The 18781-nt window shown below is 45.1% G+C and overlaps 1 protein-coding gene across 1 annotated transcript in view; it reads left to right on the top strand.

The window, feature by feature from the left end:
* PTDSS1 (phosphatidylserine synthase 1) overlaps positions 1–15406 on the top strand; it is a 35395-nt gene extending 19989 nt beyond the window's left edge. The window contains exons 6-13 of the mRNA XM_054385399.1: positions 2985–3136; positions 5091–5232; positions 6620–6732; positions 9473–9538; positions 10706–10805; positions 13271–13339; positions 13834–13903; positions 15211–15406. Of these exons, the coding sequence (XP_054241374.1) occupies positions 2985–3136; positions 5091–5232; positions 6620–6732; positions 9473–9538; positions 10706–10805; positions 13271–13339; positions 13834–13903; positions 15211–15320 (822 nt within the window). The 3' untranslated portion in view covers positions 15321–15406. The remainder of the gene's footprint in view (positions 1–2984; positions 3137–5090; positions 5233–6619; positions 6733–9472; positions 9539–10705; positions 10806–13270; positions 13340–13833; positions 13904–15210) is intronic.
* The last annotated feature ends 3375 nt before the right edge of the window (positions 15407–18781 follow it).

The raw sequence follows: 18781 nt of genomic DNA, 5'->3' as shown, positions 1-18781 counted from the left end.
TTCACGTGCAGTGTAGTCCCTTGCACTGTGTTTTGAAGGACCATTAACTTATTTTTATTATCTAGCTTTGCCACAGTTCTCCCAAGCAGCTGCTTAAGTCATCTGACTGTTGGCGATTTCAAATCCTATTTTGGATGAGAAAAAAATTTAAATAAATACAGATACTTGATTCATCGTCAAGCAGCTTGATGAGTGTTGCTCTGACTGCTGGCCCTTATTGTTAGATCTAATTCAGACTGATTAAAAGATTCAGGCCTCTGCTCAGCTTGTGCCCTGTGATAGGACAGGGGGCAATGGATGTAAGCTATAGCACAGGAGGTTCCACCTCAACATGAGGAGGAACTTCTTCACTGTGAGGGTCACAGAGCACTGGAACAGGCTGCCCACTGTGGAGTCTCCTTCTCTGGAGCCTTTCCAGCCCTGTCTGGATGTGTTCCTGTGTGACCTGTACTGGATTCTATGGTCCTGCTCTGGCAGGGGAGGCTGGACTCAATGATCTCTAGAGGTCCCTTCCAACCCCTAACATCCTGTGATCCTGTGATTAATTGCTACTCTAAATATTCTCATTTGCATGTACTATACAGCTTGGTTAGTAGAATATAAGTCACCTAAAATCTAAATATGTGTTCCTAAAACAAGGAGTTTCATTTAGTTTTATTCTTAAATTGGACAATTCAGAGAGGAGGGGGGAAAAAAACAAACAAATTTTATCATCTTTTGGATCAGCATAGTCAAACCTGTCACACTTAAAATACTAGGTGTAGATCTAAACAGCTGAATGTAGCCTTTAAAATCATAGTTTTCTGTCGAGCTTGCTGCCTTGAGCTTGGTTGGCTCATCTGGCAAAGCATTTTCATAGCTCAGAAACACAGATAAGGATTTAGTTGTCTAAAATTAAACTTCTCTGGGTTGGAAAATCCTGATACCAGGAGCTCCTTCTCAAAACCTGTTTTTGTTCTGTCTCATTGAAGGACATGCTTTTTTCCCCCCTCTAGGATACTTTCAAACTGCTTCAGATTGGAGATTTCACAAGTCCCTGTCCACTCAAAACCAGCTTTGCTAGTTTTTGTGCTGGTTTTTATTCCCTCTGGAAAAGAACAAATTAGGGTTTGTTTCACACACACTCTTATCACTCAGCTGATCATCACGCAACCATCATCTTCAATCTGACACCACCCTGGATGTCTAGTGTTCCCTGGGGTTATTGGGTAAGGTTCAATGTGTATGGAGGTTATCATCACTCAAATGGATTTTTAATGAATTAGTTAATTCAGGAGAGTCATTAGAAACCTCCAGAAGTTATCAGGGCAGTTACATAGGGCTTTAGCCATGCATCTCCTGTTAGCATTAATGGATTTCAGCTGCCTGCCTGTTCTGAAATGGGACACTTGGCTCCTGCTCCATGCTGTTGGAATGAAGTTGGGATGCAGGCAGACTTTGGTGCTCTCCTTCTGAATAAACAGTTACCACCTTGGAGAATGTCTGGATAGCAGCTCTGCTCTGGAGTTTGCTGCTTTTTATCTGCAAGTTCTGGTGGGTTTGGTTGGATTATTGCAGACAGAGATTCCTAGCCTAGTGCCACATTCAAGTTAAATTAATTTAAACCAGGATACTGTGGCAGTATAATGAGCAACATGACAGAGCTTGAGTATTGAGGAGACATTCAGATTTTCTTCTCTACAGCTTCAAATTCCCATAGCTTTGTCAAAGAAAACCAAGTTGCTTTAATAGGCTCCTGCAAGAACTATCTTAGGATCACAGAATGGCTCAGGTTGGAAGGGACCTCAGAGATCATTTACTCCATTCCCTCCCCACCTCTCAACTAGACTCAGCTGCTCAAGGCTCATCGAGGCTGGCCTTGAACACTCCCAGAGAGGGGGCATCCACAACCTCCATGGGCAACCTGTCCCAGAGTGCCACTGCCCTCATTCTGAAGAACTTCTTCCTCAAAACAATTTAGCAAAACTAAAACAAAAAATATATGACATTTACTTTTTAACACCTTTTTTTTTGTCCCCAAGAACTCCAGTGGTTTTGCTTGTTTCATGCATTTTTGTGCATGTTCTGTCTATCATCAGAAGGTTGTGCTGCCATTCAGCCAGACCTGGACAGGCTGAGAGTTGGGCAGGGAGAAAGGGAAGGAAATTCACCAAGGGCAAGGGGAGAGTCTGGCACCTGGGAAAGAACAACCTCATGGAGCAGGCTGGGGACTGAGCTGTTGGAGAGCAGTGAAGGGGAAAAGGCCCTGGGGGTCCTGGTGGATGGGAGGGTGACCATGAGCCAGCAATGTGCTCTGGTGGCCAAGGCGGCCAAGGGCATCCTGGGGGGGATTAGAAGGGCTGTGGTCAGTAGGTCCAGAGAGGTTCTCCTGCCCCTCTGCTCTGCCCTGGTGAGGCCACATCTGGAATATTGTGTCCAGTTCTGGGCCACTCAGTTCAGGAAGGACCTCAGAGAACTGCTTGAAAGAGTCCAGCACAGAGCCACAAAGATGATTAGAGGAGTGGAACATCTTCCTTATGAGGAGAGCCTGAGGGAGCTGAGGGCTCTGTAGCCCAGCAGGGTTGTGGAGTTTCCCTCTCTGGAGATATTCAGACCCCACCTGGATGAGTTCCTGTGCGCTAGGTGATCCTGCTCTGGCAGGGGGATTGGACTGGATGATCTTTGGGAGCCCTACCATTCTGTGATTATGTGATTATCTTTGAGAGACTAAGAACTTCATGATATACTCACATACAGCATAGTCCCAGCAGGAAGAAGGGGGAAGGAAAGCTCTGATGTGTTGTGTGGGTCTCACCAGGGTCTTCTGAAGTGAATGGAGGGATGCCCATCACATTTTAGTGGTTGTGCTTCACGTCTGAAAGTAAAACATGTGGGAAAAAACTGAGGGTTTTTTTTTTCTGATGTTTTTTCTGAATGTGTGCTTAAAAAAAATGAATGAATTCTGTGTTGTTCCTCACCCAAAATCTTTTTGCTGTATTCTGTAGCTCTTCTTCATGCACCTGCTGCCTAATTTTGCTGAATGCTGGTGGGATCAAGTAATTTTGGACATCCTGCTTTGTAACGGGGGTGGCATCTGGTTGGGCATGGTAGTTTGTCGTTTCTTGGAGATGAGGACCTATCACTGGGCAAGCTTCAAGTAGGTCTAAATTACAGCTTGATAAATGTTGTGTTTGATGTTGTAACGTGGGTAAAAGAAACCTTTCTCCTTTGCCTGTGTACAATGCACTTGGGGTGGAAAGAGCCTGCAGTCTGCATGTGCTAAGGATGCTGGCAGGTTATTTTTAATGTTCAAAACCCACCTTGTAGTGCTGCTCCCTGGACAGCAGATGTTTGTTAGTGTCATTATGTATTTACAATTTCCCTTTGCAATCTCAAGTTCCAAGCATTGATGCCAAATAGAAATATAAAGTACTAAAGCTATTTGCATTTTCACCTGATTTTTTTTCCCCCCAGGTAAAACTTTGAAGAAGGCAGTGAACAAACCAATCTGTAATTGTTTTCTCATTGTACAAACTAGATTTGGGCTCACCTTGAGATGAGGCATCAGAGTGGCAACTGTCAGCACTAGTTGTGATTGGTACCTCTGTTGTGAATTACCTTACTCCATTGTCACCCTCTAAAATAAATGAGAGTAATTGCCCAATGAAGTAATGTTTGCTGCTTAAAAGGGCGACAGCTTGTGGCCTAGTGTCATTTTCTAGCTGGCCAGGCTATGGTTTCTTCATAGATTTTTTGCCCCTTTCCTGCCTTCCCTGCTTGCCAGTTGGTGGCAAGCAACCTCTGTGGCTCTGGGCAACCTGATCTAGTGTGAGGTGTCCCTGCCCATGGCAGGGGGGTTGGAACTGGATGATCCTTCAGGTCCCTTCCAACCCTGACAATTCTATGGTTCTAAGCATGGTTGTCAGCACATTACCACTGGTATAGATGAAAGAGGATCAACTACAGTGATAGAAACTGAGCTCAAATCTTGACTTCCAAAGTTGTACCCTACATGAATATGTGTTGCTTTCTTTTCTTCCTCACAAGTTTAATTGCTCTGAGAACCATCCAAACTTTGGTCTCAGTTCAGTTTTCCTGCCTTTCAGTTTGGTAGGAATAATGAGCATTATTATAGTTGATGTTGTGAGAGGGTTCACTGCAAGTTTAAACAGCAGAATATCTATGGCAGGACTGGTCTGTCCTGTCTCTGTGGGATAATTTTTCCTCATGTTCTTTTAAGTGAATGAATAGACTTTTTTTTATATATATTTGAAGAGGAGCTGCATAAAATAAGAAGCTTTTGCTAGTGCCCCTTTGTTTTCTTTTTCTTTCTTCATTGAATAAGCACAGATGGTAAAGAGCAAGAGGTTCTCCCAACCTAAGATCCTACTAGCCACACAGGTATCAGAAATATCAAATCTGAATAGTAACAGGGTGAAAACTGACTCCTAACCCTACTAGTCTTCATTCAGAAGAGGAGACTAAGTTTTTTCTAAGATTCCCTGTCCCTTGGGTGCTGTTGCTCAACCAAAGTAATATTATCAAAAGCAAGAACCAGTGACACACCTCTCAGATGAGCCTCCATCCACATCCCCTTCCACAAGGGAGTTTCAGAGCCTTCTGGCTTTTAACTGTGGCATCACATCTGTGGAAGATACCAACACAGCAGGGGTGATGTGTGCCCAAGGGCAGTATCTTCAAACCTGTGTGAGCCAGCCCCTTGTACCATGAATAAATAATGAATCTGACAGATTCTTAAAGGATGGCTGCCAGTGAGCTGTAGGATCAGGAGTCTGGGATAAGAGCAGTGGCAGCAGGAAGAAAAGACCCTTTAGATTATTCTAGGGGGTTACAAATTTTCCTGCCTGGAGAGAATGCTGGATGTGTTTTGCAGTTAGTTGAATTTTGCACCCTGACTGCAGTGCTTCATAGATTTAGATTTCTTCATTCACCCTTGCCTTGTCTGAAGATCTCAGGGGAGGGGAAAAATCTGAAACATCGATAACATGCCTAGAGCTTTTTTTGTTTGTTTTTTTTCTTTTTTTGCCTATGCATATTCCTTATATTTACTCCAGCCATTGTCTTTTTTTTTTTTTTTTCTTGTCCCCTAGGGACATTCACACAACCACAGGGAAAATCAAAAGAGCTGTCTTACAGTTCACCCCAGCCAGCTGGACCTATGTGCGCTGGTTTGACCCTAAGTCTTCATTTCAAAGAGTGGCTGGAGTCTACCTTTTCATGATCATTTGGCAGGTAAGAAATGATTCCTGTGAAATCAAAGCTACCATCAGCTCAGTGACTTACTGGCTGTGTTTAGCTAGGAGATATTCTAGTGCAGTGGGTGGCTGTCATTGAAGGGCACAGTTAGAGGACCTAAGAAGTTACTACAGGCCACCTGTGGTGGTGACAGCAAAGCTTGGAGAAGGAGAATAGGGCTGGTGAGGGGCAGCTGAGGGACCTGGGGGTGTTTAGTCTGGAAAAGAGGAGGCTGAGGGGAGACCTCATTGCTCTCTACAGCTCCCTGAGAGGAAGTTGCAGTGAGGTGGGGGTTGGTCTCTTCTCCCTAGTATCACCCCCCATGGCAGGGGAGTTGGAACCAGATGATCCTTGTGGTCCCTTCCAACCCTGACTGATTCTATGATATCAGGTGATAGAAGGGGAGGAAATGGCCTCAAGGTACACCAGGGAAGGTTTAGGTTGGAGATTGGGAAAAATTTCTTTTCTGCAAGAGCAGTCAGGGATTGCAACAGGCTGCCCAGGGAAGTGGTGGAGTCACCATCCATGGAGGTGTTCAAGAAACCTGTGGCCATGGCACTTGGGGTCATAGGTTAGTGATCATGGTAGTGTTGGGCTGATGGTTGGACTTGATGATCTTGGAGGTCTTTTGCAATCCAAACAGTTCTGTGATTCTATAATACAGAATGGGTCAGGGCATTGTTGATAGTTCAGGAGTGGAATTACAGACTCCATGGGAAAACCTGAAATGTTACAGATTGCTCTTTGCAATTAATAGAGTTTTGAAAACTGCTAGTTAGTGACTCTTTGGGGTGGGTTTTTGTGTTTGTTTGGGGGCTTGTTGGATGATTTTTTTTTTTGGGGGGGGGGGTGGGAGGGGGAAGTGGAGATAGTTTTGTTGTTGTTGTTTTTCTTTCCCACTGATACTCAGAATTGTGGCCTTGACGCAGCAAAGCTCCATAATACATCCCAACTGCTTTGGTACTTCATGAAAATGCTAGCAGACTTGTCTAAAACTGTTTTGGTTTGGGTTTTTTTTCCTCCTCTTCTACTCCTCTACCAAATTTGCCTCTCATTCATACTTGATTTGGGATATTTGGGAAGAAGACCTCTGCAGTATGAATTAATATCTGGTTCCTTAATGGGATTCTGGAAAGAGAACAAATAATTTCATGTCTCTGGGATATTTTTTTGATTTGCATATGCCTTGCTTGTCCTAGAGCAGGAATCTTAGATTCTTTGAAGTCTTCAATCTAACCAGCAGGGCTGTAGTAGAGCACAAAAAGCTTTCCTTCCATGTTTTAGTTTCTGTATTAATTTTAGCACATTTTCTGGAGTAAGGCATTAAGAGTTACATAAATTGAACACTTTTAACTAACATTCATTATTTTTTTCCTTTTCCTAGCTGACTGAGTTGAACACATTCTTTCTGAAACATATCTTTGTGTTCCAAGCAAGCCACCCTTTAAGCTGGGGGAGAATTCTCTTCATAGGAATCATTACAGCACCCACAGTAAGGTAATTTTGTTTCCATGGTGTTTTTTTCCTTCAGTTTGAAGTAGCTTGAGGTCTAGGCACAGCAGACCTGCATATGGTTTGTTAATTTTTGTTCATTCTGAGAACTTTCTGCTTTTAGCCACTAAGGAAAGCAAATCAATCATCACTTTTCAATAGTGGTGGTTCTTTAGCCAAGTAAATGAAAAAAGGTAAAATGCATATAAACATCTGTGTTTCCTTAGGGATGCAGAAGCAGTCTGTATAGCATCTCCCTGTTGTGTGAGTTAGCTGCATGTGTTATCCTCCAGGACTGCACCTGAAGGTATCCAGGCTGATGGATGAGTCATGCTCACAAAAGTGTAGCTGAGGAAAAGCAGAGCTGTTGGGTTTTCTAACTGAGCTCCCTTATTCTTGATTGTCTACAGGAAATATTGACATGTTGTAAGAGAGAGCATTACCATGTTCTGAGCAACAGAGCAGTATAGATGGAGTGTTAACAGTTGTGCAGAAACGTGAACCTGCTTCTAGTCAGGCACACTCTGGAATAGGTTGTCTAGGGAGGTTATGAATGCCTCTTCCCTGGGGGTGTTCAAGGCCAGGTTGGATGAGGCCTTAGATGAGAGGCATTGCTGCCCACAGCAGGGACATTGGAGCAGATGATCTCTGAGGTCCCTTCCAACCTAAGCCATTCTATGCTTCTATGAAACTGGTAGGCAGAGTACCCTTAATTATTATTACTTTTTCCTGTGACATAGCTGGAGGTACTCAGCACTGGTTAGACCACACATTGAGTGCTGTGTCCAGTTCTGGGCCCCTCAGTTTAAGAAAGATGTTGAGAGATGTTGAGATGCTGGAATGTGTCCAGAGAAGGGCAGCAAAGCTGGGGAGAGGTCTGGAGCAGAGCCCTGTGAGGAGAGGCTGAGGGAGCTGAGGGTGTTTAGCCTGGAGGAGAAGAGGCTCAGGGCAGACCTCATTGCTGTCTACAACTACCTGAAGGGAGGTTGTAGCCAGGTGGGGGTTGGTCTCTTCTCCCTGGCAACCCGGGACAGAAGGAGAGGACAGCCTCAAGCTGTGCCAGGGGAGGTTTAGGGTGATGTGAGGAAGAAATTCTTCCCAGAGAGATTGGCCATGGGAATGAGCTGCCGAGGGAGGTGGTGGAGTCACCATCTCTGGAAGTGTCTTAAAACAAGCCTGGATGAGGCACTCAGTGCCATGGGTTAGTTGATTAAGAAGGTGTTGGGTGATAGGTTGGAGTAGATGATCTTGAAGGTCTTTTCCAACCTGGTTAGTTCTGTGATTCTGTAGACAGACTGTACACAGCTCTAAAGCTAGAGGCAGGGAATTTCCCATTCATGATTAAAGTGGTGTTACCTTGGGTGGTTAAATGTCAGCCATATCTTGGTTTATTCCTAAAATACAGCTGTTAGCATCTCAAATTATGTGCAGTGATTTCATGGTGTTAGTTAAATCACCTTAAACATCCTCATCAGTGATGTCAAGACTGGGGGCAGCCTGGGCTGCAGTGATCATGCATTGGTGGGGCTTGCAGTCCTAAGAGATATGGGACAGGCAAGTAGCAGTCAGGACTCTTCAATTTTATGAAAGCAAACTTCCAGCTTCTTAGGGAATTAGTCCAGGCTGAAAGAATTGGGGCTGTTTAGCCTGGAGAGGAGAAGGCTCCAGGGAGACCTTAGAGCTACATGTCAATAACTGCAGGAGACCTACAGGAAGGCTGGGGAGGGACTGTTCAGAAGGGTCTGTGGGGACAGGATGAGAGGCAAGGGTTTGAAACTGGAGCAGGGCAGATTCAGATTGGACATCAGGAGGAAGTTCTACACAGTGAGAGTGGTGAAATACTGAACAGGCTGCCCAGGGAGGTGGTTGAGACCCTGTCCCTGGAGACATTCAAGATCAGACTGGATGTGTTCCTGTGCAGCCTGCTCTAATTGGAGGTCCTGCCTGCAGGGGTGTTGTCCAAGATACCCTTTGAGGGTCCCTTCCAACCCAATGCAATCTGTGAATCCTGTAAGCTCCTCCATAAGTTAGCTTTCAAGTATTTTTATGGCACTTGTCAACCATTAGAAATCTACCTTCTTAAACAATCTTTGTACTGTTGGATTCATAACATTTGTCAGTGGAAATCAGAGACACAAACTGAGAAAAGGAACTTTAGAATTCCCCTCTCTAAGCTCTTTAAAACTTAGGAGCATAAAGACCAGAGCAGAGTAGTCTCCAGGCTGTTTTCAGAAGAGTGAGAAATCCTGTTCTGTTCTGGAGAGGAAAACATGCCAGTGGTTAGAGCACTTACCTGGGATTTGGAATAGTCATATCCAGTTTCTTTCAAGATTCAAACCCACACCTCAAGAAACTGACACTGTGAATAAATGTAAGACAGACTGAGGGGGGGGGGAAGTGGGGGGATTCTCACATTCTTTGGAAGCTGTTGCACTCTGCTTACAGCAATTAGAGATTCAGTGGAGAGACAGGAGGCAAATCTGGGGTTTGTTAGCTTACTAGTTTGGGTACTTTCCCAGTCTTTGCTCTCAGGGTTGTTTTCTGTGTTGTCTCAAGCTCTCCAATCTATGTGATACTATGTCCTGCTAGAATTGAAACCATCTGGGAGCCATCCAGTGTGATTGCATGGGATTTTATCCATCAGCACTGCAGTAGAGATGCATTTGTAACATAAACTTGTTTTCTAAATGTAAACACTCTGGGGACTTTCAGCTTGACTGAAGAGTTTTCTTGTTTCCCTTCTCAGGCAATACTATGCATACCTCACAGATACACAGTGCAAGAGAGTGGGAACTCAGTGCTGGGTGTTTGGGTAAGTGTTCTTGCTGCATTCTTGAAGCACTTGGACAAGTGTGAAGTATGAGTCCAGCACATGAGCAAGCTTTGCATGAAGCCAGTCTTTGCCTGCTGTTGTTTTCAGTATAGAGAACAGTGTGGAGAGGTTTGCATTTTAGCATTTGTTTTATTTTTATTTTAAGTTCAGGATAGACACTGGAACAGGTTGCCCAGGGAGGTTGTGGATGTCCCCTCCCTGCAGGTGTTCAAGGCCAGGTTGGATGAGGCCTTGAGTAGCCTGGGCTAGTGGAAGGTGTCCCTGCCTGTGGCAGGGGGGATGGAACTGGATGAGCTCTAAGGTCCCTTCCAGCCCAAACCATTCTATGAATCTCTGACAGACAGTGAAACAAACCCTGTTAGCAACAACTACTATTCTGTCTTCAAAGGAGAAGAAATAACACTGAACAGTGCTTCACAGCTCCCTCAGCCTGTCCTCACAGCAGAGCTGCTCCAGCCCTTGGGTCATCCTTGTGGCCTCCTCTGGACTCACTCCAGCAGCTCTGTGTCCTTCTTCTGCTGGGGACACCAGAGCTGGAGGCAAGATTGGAGGTGAGGTCTCAGCAGAGCAGAGCCAAGGGGCAAAATCCCCTCTCCTGCCCTGCTGCCCACACTCCTCTGGCTGCAGCCCAGCACACAGCTGCCTGCTGGGCTGCAGGAGGGCACTGCTGGCTCCTGGGGAGCTGCTCAGCAACCAACACCCCCAAGCCTCTCTCTTCAGAGCTGCTCTCAACCCACTCTGCACCCAGCCTGGATCTGTGCCTGGGGTTAGCCTGACCCAGCTGCAGGACATTACACTTTGTGACTTGTTGAACCTCCTGCAGTTCAACCTTATACAAATGGAATCTGGAGGGGGCTGAAGGTGTAAGCAGAAAATCTCTGCCATTGGCACATGTTCCTGTTTGTTCTCTGGCCCAGCAGAGGCTTATGGAATTGGGAACTGCTGGTTGATCACTCTCTGTATGCTGTTTATGCTGAAAACACAGAAGGACAACTAAATTTCCCAAAGAATGCCAGTCAGTGGTGGAGTTGGAGAGGTGTCTGCTAGCTAGGGAGTAGATCTGGCAGCATGGGGCCTGGGTTGTGAACATGTAAGTTAAATCCATAGTGTTTGTAACCAACCTCTCCTCTTTTCATTTACCTGCAGGGTTATTGCTTTCCTTGAAGCTATTGTGTGCATAAAGTTTGGACAGGATCTTTTTTCCAAAACACAGATCCTCTATGTTATATTTTGGCTTCTCTGTGTGGTAAGTGAGATCTCTCATTTAGATATTTTAGAGATCTCTCATCTAAATATCTAAATAGCTATTTAGATGCTATTTAGATTAAAGCATCTAAATAGCTTCCTCTCTGGAACATTGGCAGCAGGGACTCATTGTGGGGGGGAAATGCTGGTAAAGAGCTTTGTGCACATCCTAGGAAAAGCAAACTCTGGATTACTTGGAAGAGACTAGAACAACTTCTTATATCTTGACATAGCAGGACACAGCCATTTAACCAGTGCTTAGCAAACACCAATTGTAGGGTACTCCATGAGAGAATGTCAGTTCCACTGAGGCTAACCTTGGTGCTTGCTGTAGTGCTCCCTGAAAGGCAGAGGTGTTAATGAGTAGAACAAACAAGCAGTGCATGTTGTTTCACACTGAAGCCTTACAACCACACAAACAGCCCTGCTTCAGCAGGCAGATCAGCCTCACTTGGCCTGCAGGGTCCTACACTTCAGTGAGGTCACTGCAAATGCCACATCAAATGTTCATTTTTGTGACAGTAAATGGAGGTTTGTTTTGCCAGGCTTGGAACTCAGTAATAAAAATGGATATTTTTATAATTTTATATATTTTATAATTCATATCTTGGGCTGTGGTATCTTCAAACACCGCCGTAACTTACTGACAAAAAGAAGTATTCACAGGTTCAATTATTCGGTTGTGGGTTTTACACTGCACACCTAAAGTCAGTCCAATGATTTAAGCACAGATCTAGGCTTTTACACTGCACACCTAAAGTCAGTCCAATGATTTAAGCACAGATCTAGGCTTTTACACTGCACACCTAAAGTCAGTCCAATGATTTAAGCACAGATCTAGGTTTTTACACTGCACACCTAAAGTCAGTCCAATGATTTAAGCACAGATCTAGGCTTTTACACTGCACACCTAAAGTCAGTCCAAGGATTTAAGCACAGATCCAGCCTTTCCAATACAGCAATTCAGACTGGACACACAGGTGCTGTCATCTGTGGCTTTCCCACCAATGGGATTCTGTGGCAGATTGGGGACTCACCACTTGCTCCTCTGTCTGATATCTTCCCAGATGCTGTGGCTCTAGTTGGAGCAGTCCTTGGCTCAGAGAGGGCTAGGAGGCCTCTCTCTTGTTGTGCCCAGTTGCTGGACTGCAGCCTCTTCTGGGGTTCAATTCTCTTGGACCTTTTCCCCTTTCTGCCTTGGTCCAGGTGCAAGGCCTGGGTGTAGTTGTTGCCTGTTAGGACAAACCCTTCAGCTGCTACTCAGGCAGCATTTGGCTCTTGTCTCTTTGTGGTAAGCAACCCTCAGCTGCTACTCCAGCAGCATTTGGCTCTTGTTACTGTCTGGGGGAGCACAAGGCAAGTTGCCTGACTTCTTGGCTGGTTTAAGTACTGTCCCAAGACAATTAATGCCCTTTGGTAACACAGAACCCTGATAACTGGACCTATGGGATGGGGCATATCCAAACATGGCCTGGGGCATATCCAAACATGGCCTGGGGCACACACAGTGCACAGCTGTGTCACAAAGTTAATCAGAGGTGGTCCATGTTTATCTGGACCCCAGGAAGCGTCCAGGTTTGCACACTCAGGGGTGCTTACAATGTTAATCACACATGCCAGACATTTGCCTTGGCCATCTGGACCCCTGGAACTGTCCAGGTTAGCACATTCACAGGTGCTTAGCATTGTCTGTGCTAGGGCATGTTTGGGGGTTTGACCCTTCAGGACAAACCCCCATGCCAGACAGTGAAAAATAAGGCATTTATTAATGGGCTGGCAGTAAATGCTTCTTCCCTTCTAGCTGAGAGCACAGAATTTATTGTCCTCTTATTTAGTGCAATGATTTGATTCCTGAAACTTCAATAGGGAAAAGTAGTGAATTGCTTCCCTGAGCAGAGCACCACCCAACCAAACATGGAACCCAGGCTGTAGCATGGGGTAGAGAGAAGGAGAATTCATTTTTCTCCCAGACTGGTTGTTTCTGGTAATACACCTTCAGGTGCCTGGCAGCTGTCTTTGTCTGAGGACAAAAATCATGCTGACAGTGTGTGCTGCATGTATGGAGGTGATCTGTGTGTATCCTCTTGCTCCCATGGAGGATTGGTCTGCATGCCCATGGTGGCACTTGGAATTGAAGCAGGAGTCTCACTCATCTTGACCAAAGATGCAGGGAAACAGAGTGTGAAAGTCTCTGAATGCAGATTCTCCAGGGATGCTGAGACCTTAACCCAGCAAGGAATTGGGAAAAACCTTTACAGATTATGGAACACTGGAACAGGCTACCCAGAGAGGTTGTGGAATCTCCTGCTCTGGAGACTTTCAGAACCCAGCTGGATGTGTTCCTGTGTGACCTGCCCTGGGTGATGCTGCTCTGGCAGGGGGGTTGGACTGGATGATCTTCTGGGGTCCCTTCCAGCCCTTAACATCCTGTGATTAATTTTCTTTTTCTTCTCCTCCCCTCTTTAGGCCTTCACCACTTTCCTGTGCTTATATGGGATGGTTTGGTATGCAGAACACTATGGCCACCGAGAAAAGGTGCTGGATTTGTTTTATTCCAGAGTTAAAACTGCACTGCTCCTAGAGATTAGAATTCTTGACTAGTTGCCTGTATAAATGGGGGTGGGAGGGGGAGGGTCTAGAGTCTAACTGAAGTCAATAGAAAGAACTGTGAATTCAGCAGGCCTTGGACAGATCCCAAGTTACAGGGTGGTTTGTAAAGAGTGCTGCCCTCTTAGTTGCTCAGAATGAGGCTGTAATTCTAGCAGAGCATTCAGGGCTGAGTGGTTAGCTAATGTTCCCATGGTACAGGTGGGATGCTAGGGGAATATTAAGACTACTTGGTTACACAACAGCTGATCAGGTGGCAGGTTCTGAGTGCTTACTGTATGCGTGTTGCACTTTCTAACCAGGAAGGCAAATGTCCTGAGGACTGGCTTGTGTGTTTTATGAGGACTTCTGATTGGCAGCAGGGGAGGTGCTGCTCCCAAGAAGCAGCACCCCAGTGACATGTGTCCTTCTTGCTTTTGCAGACCTTATCAGAAAGTGAAGACAGCCCATACAGTCCAGATGCTTCCTGGCTTCATTCTAAATTCAGCAGAGGTATTGGCACTTTTGCACCTATACCCTTGAAGTGGTAGCATTAAGCCTCAGCACTAGGAAATGAGTGAGGCTTGAGAAACTCACCTTGGACACAACTGGAGTTACTTAAACATCCCTGCAGGAGATATCCAGATAAATCATCTGCAGAGTTCTGAAAGGTTTAAGCCTTTTGCCTTCCAAGTCTGGGAAATGCATTTACTTTTTAATGAAGACACTGATTTTTTGTCTGTCTTTATTCCAGACCATTCTTTGTAGATTTAGGGCATTAAACCTTTCATAACTCTTCTGGACAGGTTTTGTCTCTGAACCTTGCATGTTTGATTGGAAACATGTGAGTGTGAATTGTGCTTGGTAAGAAACAGTCAAGAATGTGCCCTGGGGCTTATGCTCTTACTGACACTTGCTGGTGGTCATAAACAGCATTTTCTGTCCTAAGCAGAGGCAGCTTCCTTCTCTGTCTTCTTTTTCCAGAGGACAGTTCAGTTACCTGCCCTCTCCATTCACTCTTTTAGTGTGATCTTATTGAACAGGTGTCAGGAGTCACACTTGGAAGCTCTCTCTATCAGAATTTACACTCCAGGTGTCTGTATCATTAAAAATAGGCCTTATTTTTAGTCCATATGCTTGAAAAGCACCTGCAGCTGACCACCTTTATATCCCATAGATTATTTTTCTGAATGCTGATATTATTTTATTCTCAGGTTAGTAAATAAATAGATTTTTATGTATCTTTGGAGAAAAGCTGCTCACACTCAAAATGTTTTTCTTTTTGTTTTATTTTGGTTTTTTTCCCATTTTTATATACTGGAGAAATCTGGCCAAGCAAATATTTCTATGACTTCATTAATTACCTGCTTCATCATTTCTCAGGCTTTCCACTTGAATTTTTGTTTCAGTCCCTTTTGCTTTTTGAGATTTGAAAGATTAAAACCAAGAAGTGCACTCTCCCAGGGGTTTGTGACCTCACTTCCATAGCTTTTCCTTTTTGATAGTGGTACCAGGTGTTAAGAGAAACTTGGGAGTTTAATACTTGAAGTCATTTAAAAAGGAGGATGTTTCACTGTCATATTCTCCTTGTTTGGAGGAAGCATTTTACAGATTTAGTAAGAACTGGTTGATTTTTTTTTTTAAAGACATAGGCCACTAGATGGAGTAAAAGTATCAACCAGCTTGTGTCTTCCTGAAATAATCCTGAAATCACCATGAAAGGTGAGAGCTCCAGGAGCTCTTAGAGTCTTTTAGGCAAGAGCTTGACAATGTGAAATATATATATTTCTATGTCCAAAAATATATTCCTTTCTCAGCAGGTGCTGACAACAGTCCTCCAAAACATTCAGCCAACAGTGAAAGCCATTCATCTAGGAGGAGGAACAGACACTCCAAATCAAAAGTCACCAATGGAATTGGCAAGAAATAAGAATGTCTCTGAGGATACCTTACAGTGTGACCAGAGGTGATTCTTAAAGAAAGTCAGGCCTGGTTCTGAATTTCCAAGTGGAAGATTGATTTTTAAATTAAAAGTTGGAAAAGAAAAAAAAAAAGAAAAAGAAAAAGAAAAAATAAAAAAAGAGATGGTGTTGAAGAAAAGAAGGAGAAGGATGGAGCAACCAGTGTGGTGCAAATCACTGCCTGCTGACACTTCATAGAATCACAGAATGGCTCAGGTTGGAAAGGACCTCAGAGCTCATCTACTCCAACCTCCCCACCATGGGCAGGGACACCTCTCAGCTAGACTCAGCTGCTCAAGGCCTCATCCAGCCTGGCCTTCAACACCTCCAGGGAAGAGGTATCCACAGCCTCCCTGGGCAGCCTGTTCCAGAGTCTCACCACCCTTAGACTGAAGAACTTCTTCCTCAGCTCCAGTCTCACCCTGCTCTCCCTCAGCTTCAAACCATTCCCCCTTGTCCTGTCTCTAGACACCCTCAGGAAAAGTCCCTCTGCAGCCTTCCTGCAGGATCCCTTCAGGTACTGGAAGGCACTTGCCATTCACTGATGTAAATCTAATTTCTTCAGCCTGTGGCACCTAAAGCTAATGAAGAGATGCTGGAAAGAAACCCAATTTTGTCATAGCAGCTACGCCCTGTTTTGTGCCCAGGTGGTGCAAGTGCATTTTGAAGATCTTAGCTGAGGACTTAAAGACAAAAGTTAGCAAACTGATAATCAGTTGGCACAGCTGGTTGGGTTGGGTTTGTTGTGGTTTACTGTGTTGTCTTTAAGAACAAGCATGCAATCCTTTGACTAAAAGCAGCTCTGCCCTTCTTCCTCAGCCTTTTTCTACAACATTTAGTAAATGTTTAAAATTTCCCCACTGTTTCCAGATGGTTGCTTTGGTGTAAAGGCTCCTTAGCCCTGCTGACTGGGGTTGAAGCAGCAAAGAAACAAGGCCAGGTTTGTACAGATTCACAGATTGCACTGCGTTGGAAGGGATCCTCAGAGGCTATCTTGTCCAGCAGGGACACCTCCAACTAGAGCAGGCCCAGGGCCACATCCAGTCTGATCTTGAATGTTTCCAGGGATGGGGCCTCAACCATATCCCTGGGCAGCTTGTTCCAGTATTTTAGAGTCATAGAATCGTTCTCACTGTGCAGAACTTCCTCCTGATGTCCAAACTAAATCTCCCCTGCTCCAGTTTTAAACTATTGCCCACAGACCCTTCTGAACAGTCCCTCCCCAGCCTTCCTGTAGGTCTCCTGCAGTTATTGACATGTAGCTCTAAGGTCTCCCTGGAGCCTTCTCCTCTCCAGGCTGAACAGCCCCAATTCTTTCACCCTGGACTAATTCCCTAAGAAGCTGGAAGAACCTGGACCAATGCCATTCAGTTGGTTTTCCTCCTTCACTGCAGTATGTTCTGCATCTTCCTGTGCAAATAGGTGATCTTTTCAGCAATGTCCCTTCCTTCTAATTTGCCTTGACCCCAGCTGGAACCAGAGATCCCAGTGTCTTCAGACTGGTAGCAGACACTGCTTTGAAGGCTCTGATCCCCTACATAGCCTGCTGGTAAGGCAGGTTTTTGCTGAAGCTGAGCTATTGACTACTGTCATAAACATAATGATTTGTGAAGGCTTGCTGTAGGTTTTGGTGTCTGAGGGGCAGTGTGATACTACTGTAATGCAGTGCTTTGGTGTATCATTGTATGGTCTGGGTTGGAAGGGACTTCCAAAGGTCATCCAGTCCAGCTCCCTGCAGTCAGCAGGGACATCCTCCGCTAGAGCAGGTTGCTCAGAGCCATGTTGAGCCTGATCTTGAATATCTCTACGGCTGGGGCCTCAGCTGCCTTCCTGAGCAACCTGTTGCAGTGTTCCACCACCCTCATGGTGCAGAACCTGTTCCTCACATCCAATCTCAATCTGCTCTGATCTCATTTGAAACCATTGCCCTCCTCCTGTCCCTGCAGGCCTTTGCAAACAGTCCCTCTGCAGCCTTCTTGTAGCCCCCCTCAGGTACTGGGAGGTCCTTATTAGGTCTCCCTGGAGCCTTCTCTTCTCCAGGCTGAACACCCCCAGCTCCCTCAGCCTGTCCTCACAATAGAGGTGCTCCAACCCCCTGATCATTTTCATGGGCCTCCTCTGGACCTGCTCCAGCGGGTCCATGTCCTTCCTGTGCTGAGGACTGCAGAGCTGGATACATCATATCCAATCATGCAGTCAGACACCCAAAGTCACTCTTTCTTGCAGGTTTATGGTTTAGTTTTGCTTTGTTTTGTTTTCTTTTCTTTTGTATTTTGTTTGTTTGTTTGCTTTGTTGGGTTTTTGTTGTTTTGTGTGGGGTTAAGTTTATTTATTCTGACACCTAGCAAAGTAGGGAATTCTTCAGCAGTGAATCATTGAATCATAGAATTGTCAGGGTTGGAAGGGACCTCAAGGATCATCCAGTTCCAACCCCCCTGCCATGGCCAGGGACACCTCACACTACAGCAGGTTGCTCACAGCCACATCCAGCCTGGCTGCAAAAACCTCCAGGCATGAGGCTTCCACCACCTCCCTGGGCAACCTGTGCCAGTGTGATGATTAAGTCAAGAGATAAACAATCAAGAATAATCAGTTCCTGTATTAAATTCCCAAAATCTTGTGCCAATTAGATTTGGAGATTCCTGGGGTTCACAGGGGCAGATAAGTGAGGGTAAGTAACACCCATGAGACATTTAGTCTCCATGAGAAAATGGGATTTCCTTTGGCCTCTGAGTCATGTTAGTGTGATTTGCCACAGGCTAAGTACTGCAAAAGATGCAACAGAGACTTTCTGCACGTGTATGATACTGTGAATAGCAAAGAAAAGTATCTCCTGTAATCCCTTAATTCCTCTGTGCCACAGCTGATCAATGTTTTCAATGCACCTAAGTGTTGCTGCTGAGCTCCTCAGATGCCCTTAATTTCCCCCCACTCCCATTTTAATCAGTGTACAGCTTGGGCAGCGACACAGCAGGGGCTGCTGTATCATCATTGCTACACTGGCATTCAATGCTACAGGAGGAATAATTAAAAAAAAATGTTAGGAAGGCTTTCAGGCTTTCCTACAACTCTTTGGATTTCATTCCTGCTCCAACAATCCCAAGTTTTGCCTCCTTACTTGTAATGTGCTACATCTTGATGAATGTATTTGTGGATTGGATCCTGAGACTCCTTGCTTGTTGCTTTCCTTGGCCAATAGCTCAGTCTGGGTAAGACTGAAGAATGGCATTGTCCATTTCCTGTTGATTCAATACCAAAGGCAGAGAGTGGAAGAAGTCTGATGGCTTAGGTGTTCCCAGTCCTGTGGTTTCCCCAAGTGAGAGCCTGTTTTGTGCTTGCAAGGTGCACATGTGCCAAGCACATATCCACAGCTTGCAGCTGTAAGCAGATGCTGAAGGACAACATCTGCTTGCCTGGGGGACAAGCACAC

This window comes from Indicator indicator, chromosome 12 (genome assembly GCF_027791375.1).
Source record: "Indicator indicator isolate 239-I01 chromosome 12, UM_Iind_1.1, whole genome shotgun sequence".
NCBI lineage: Eukaryota > Metazoa > Chordata > Aves > Piciformes > Indicatoridae > Indicator > Indicator indicator.
This window is presented reverse-complemented; position numbering and strand designations above follow the sequence as displayed.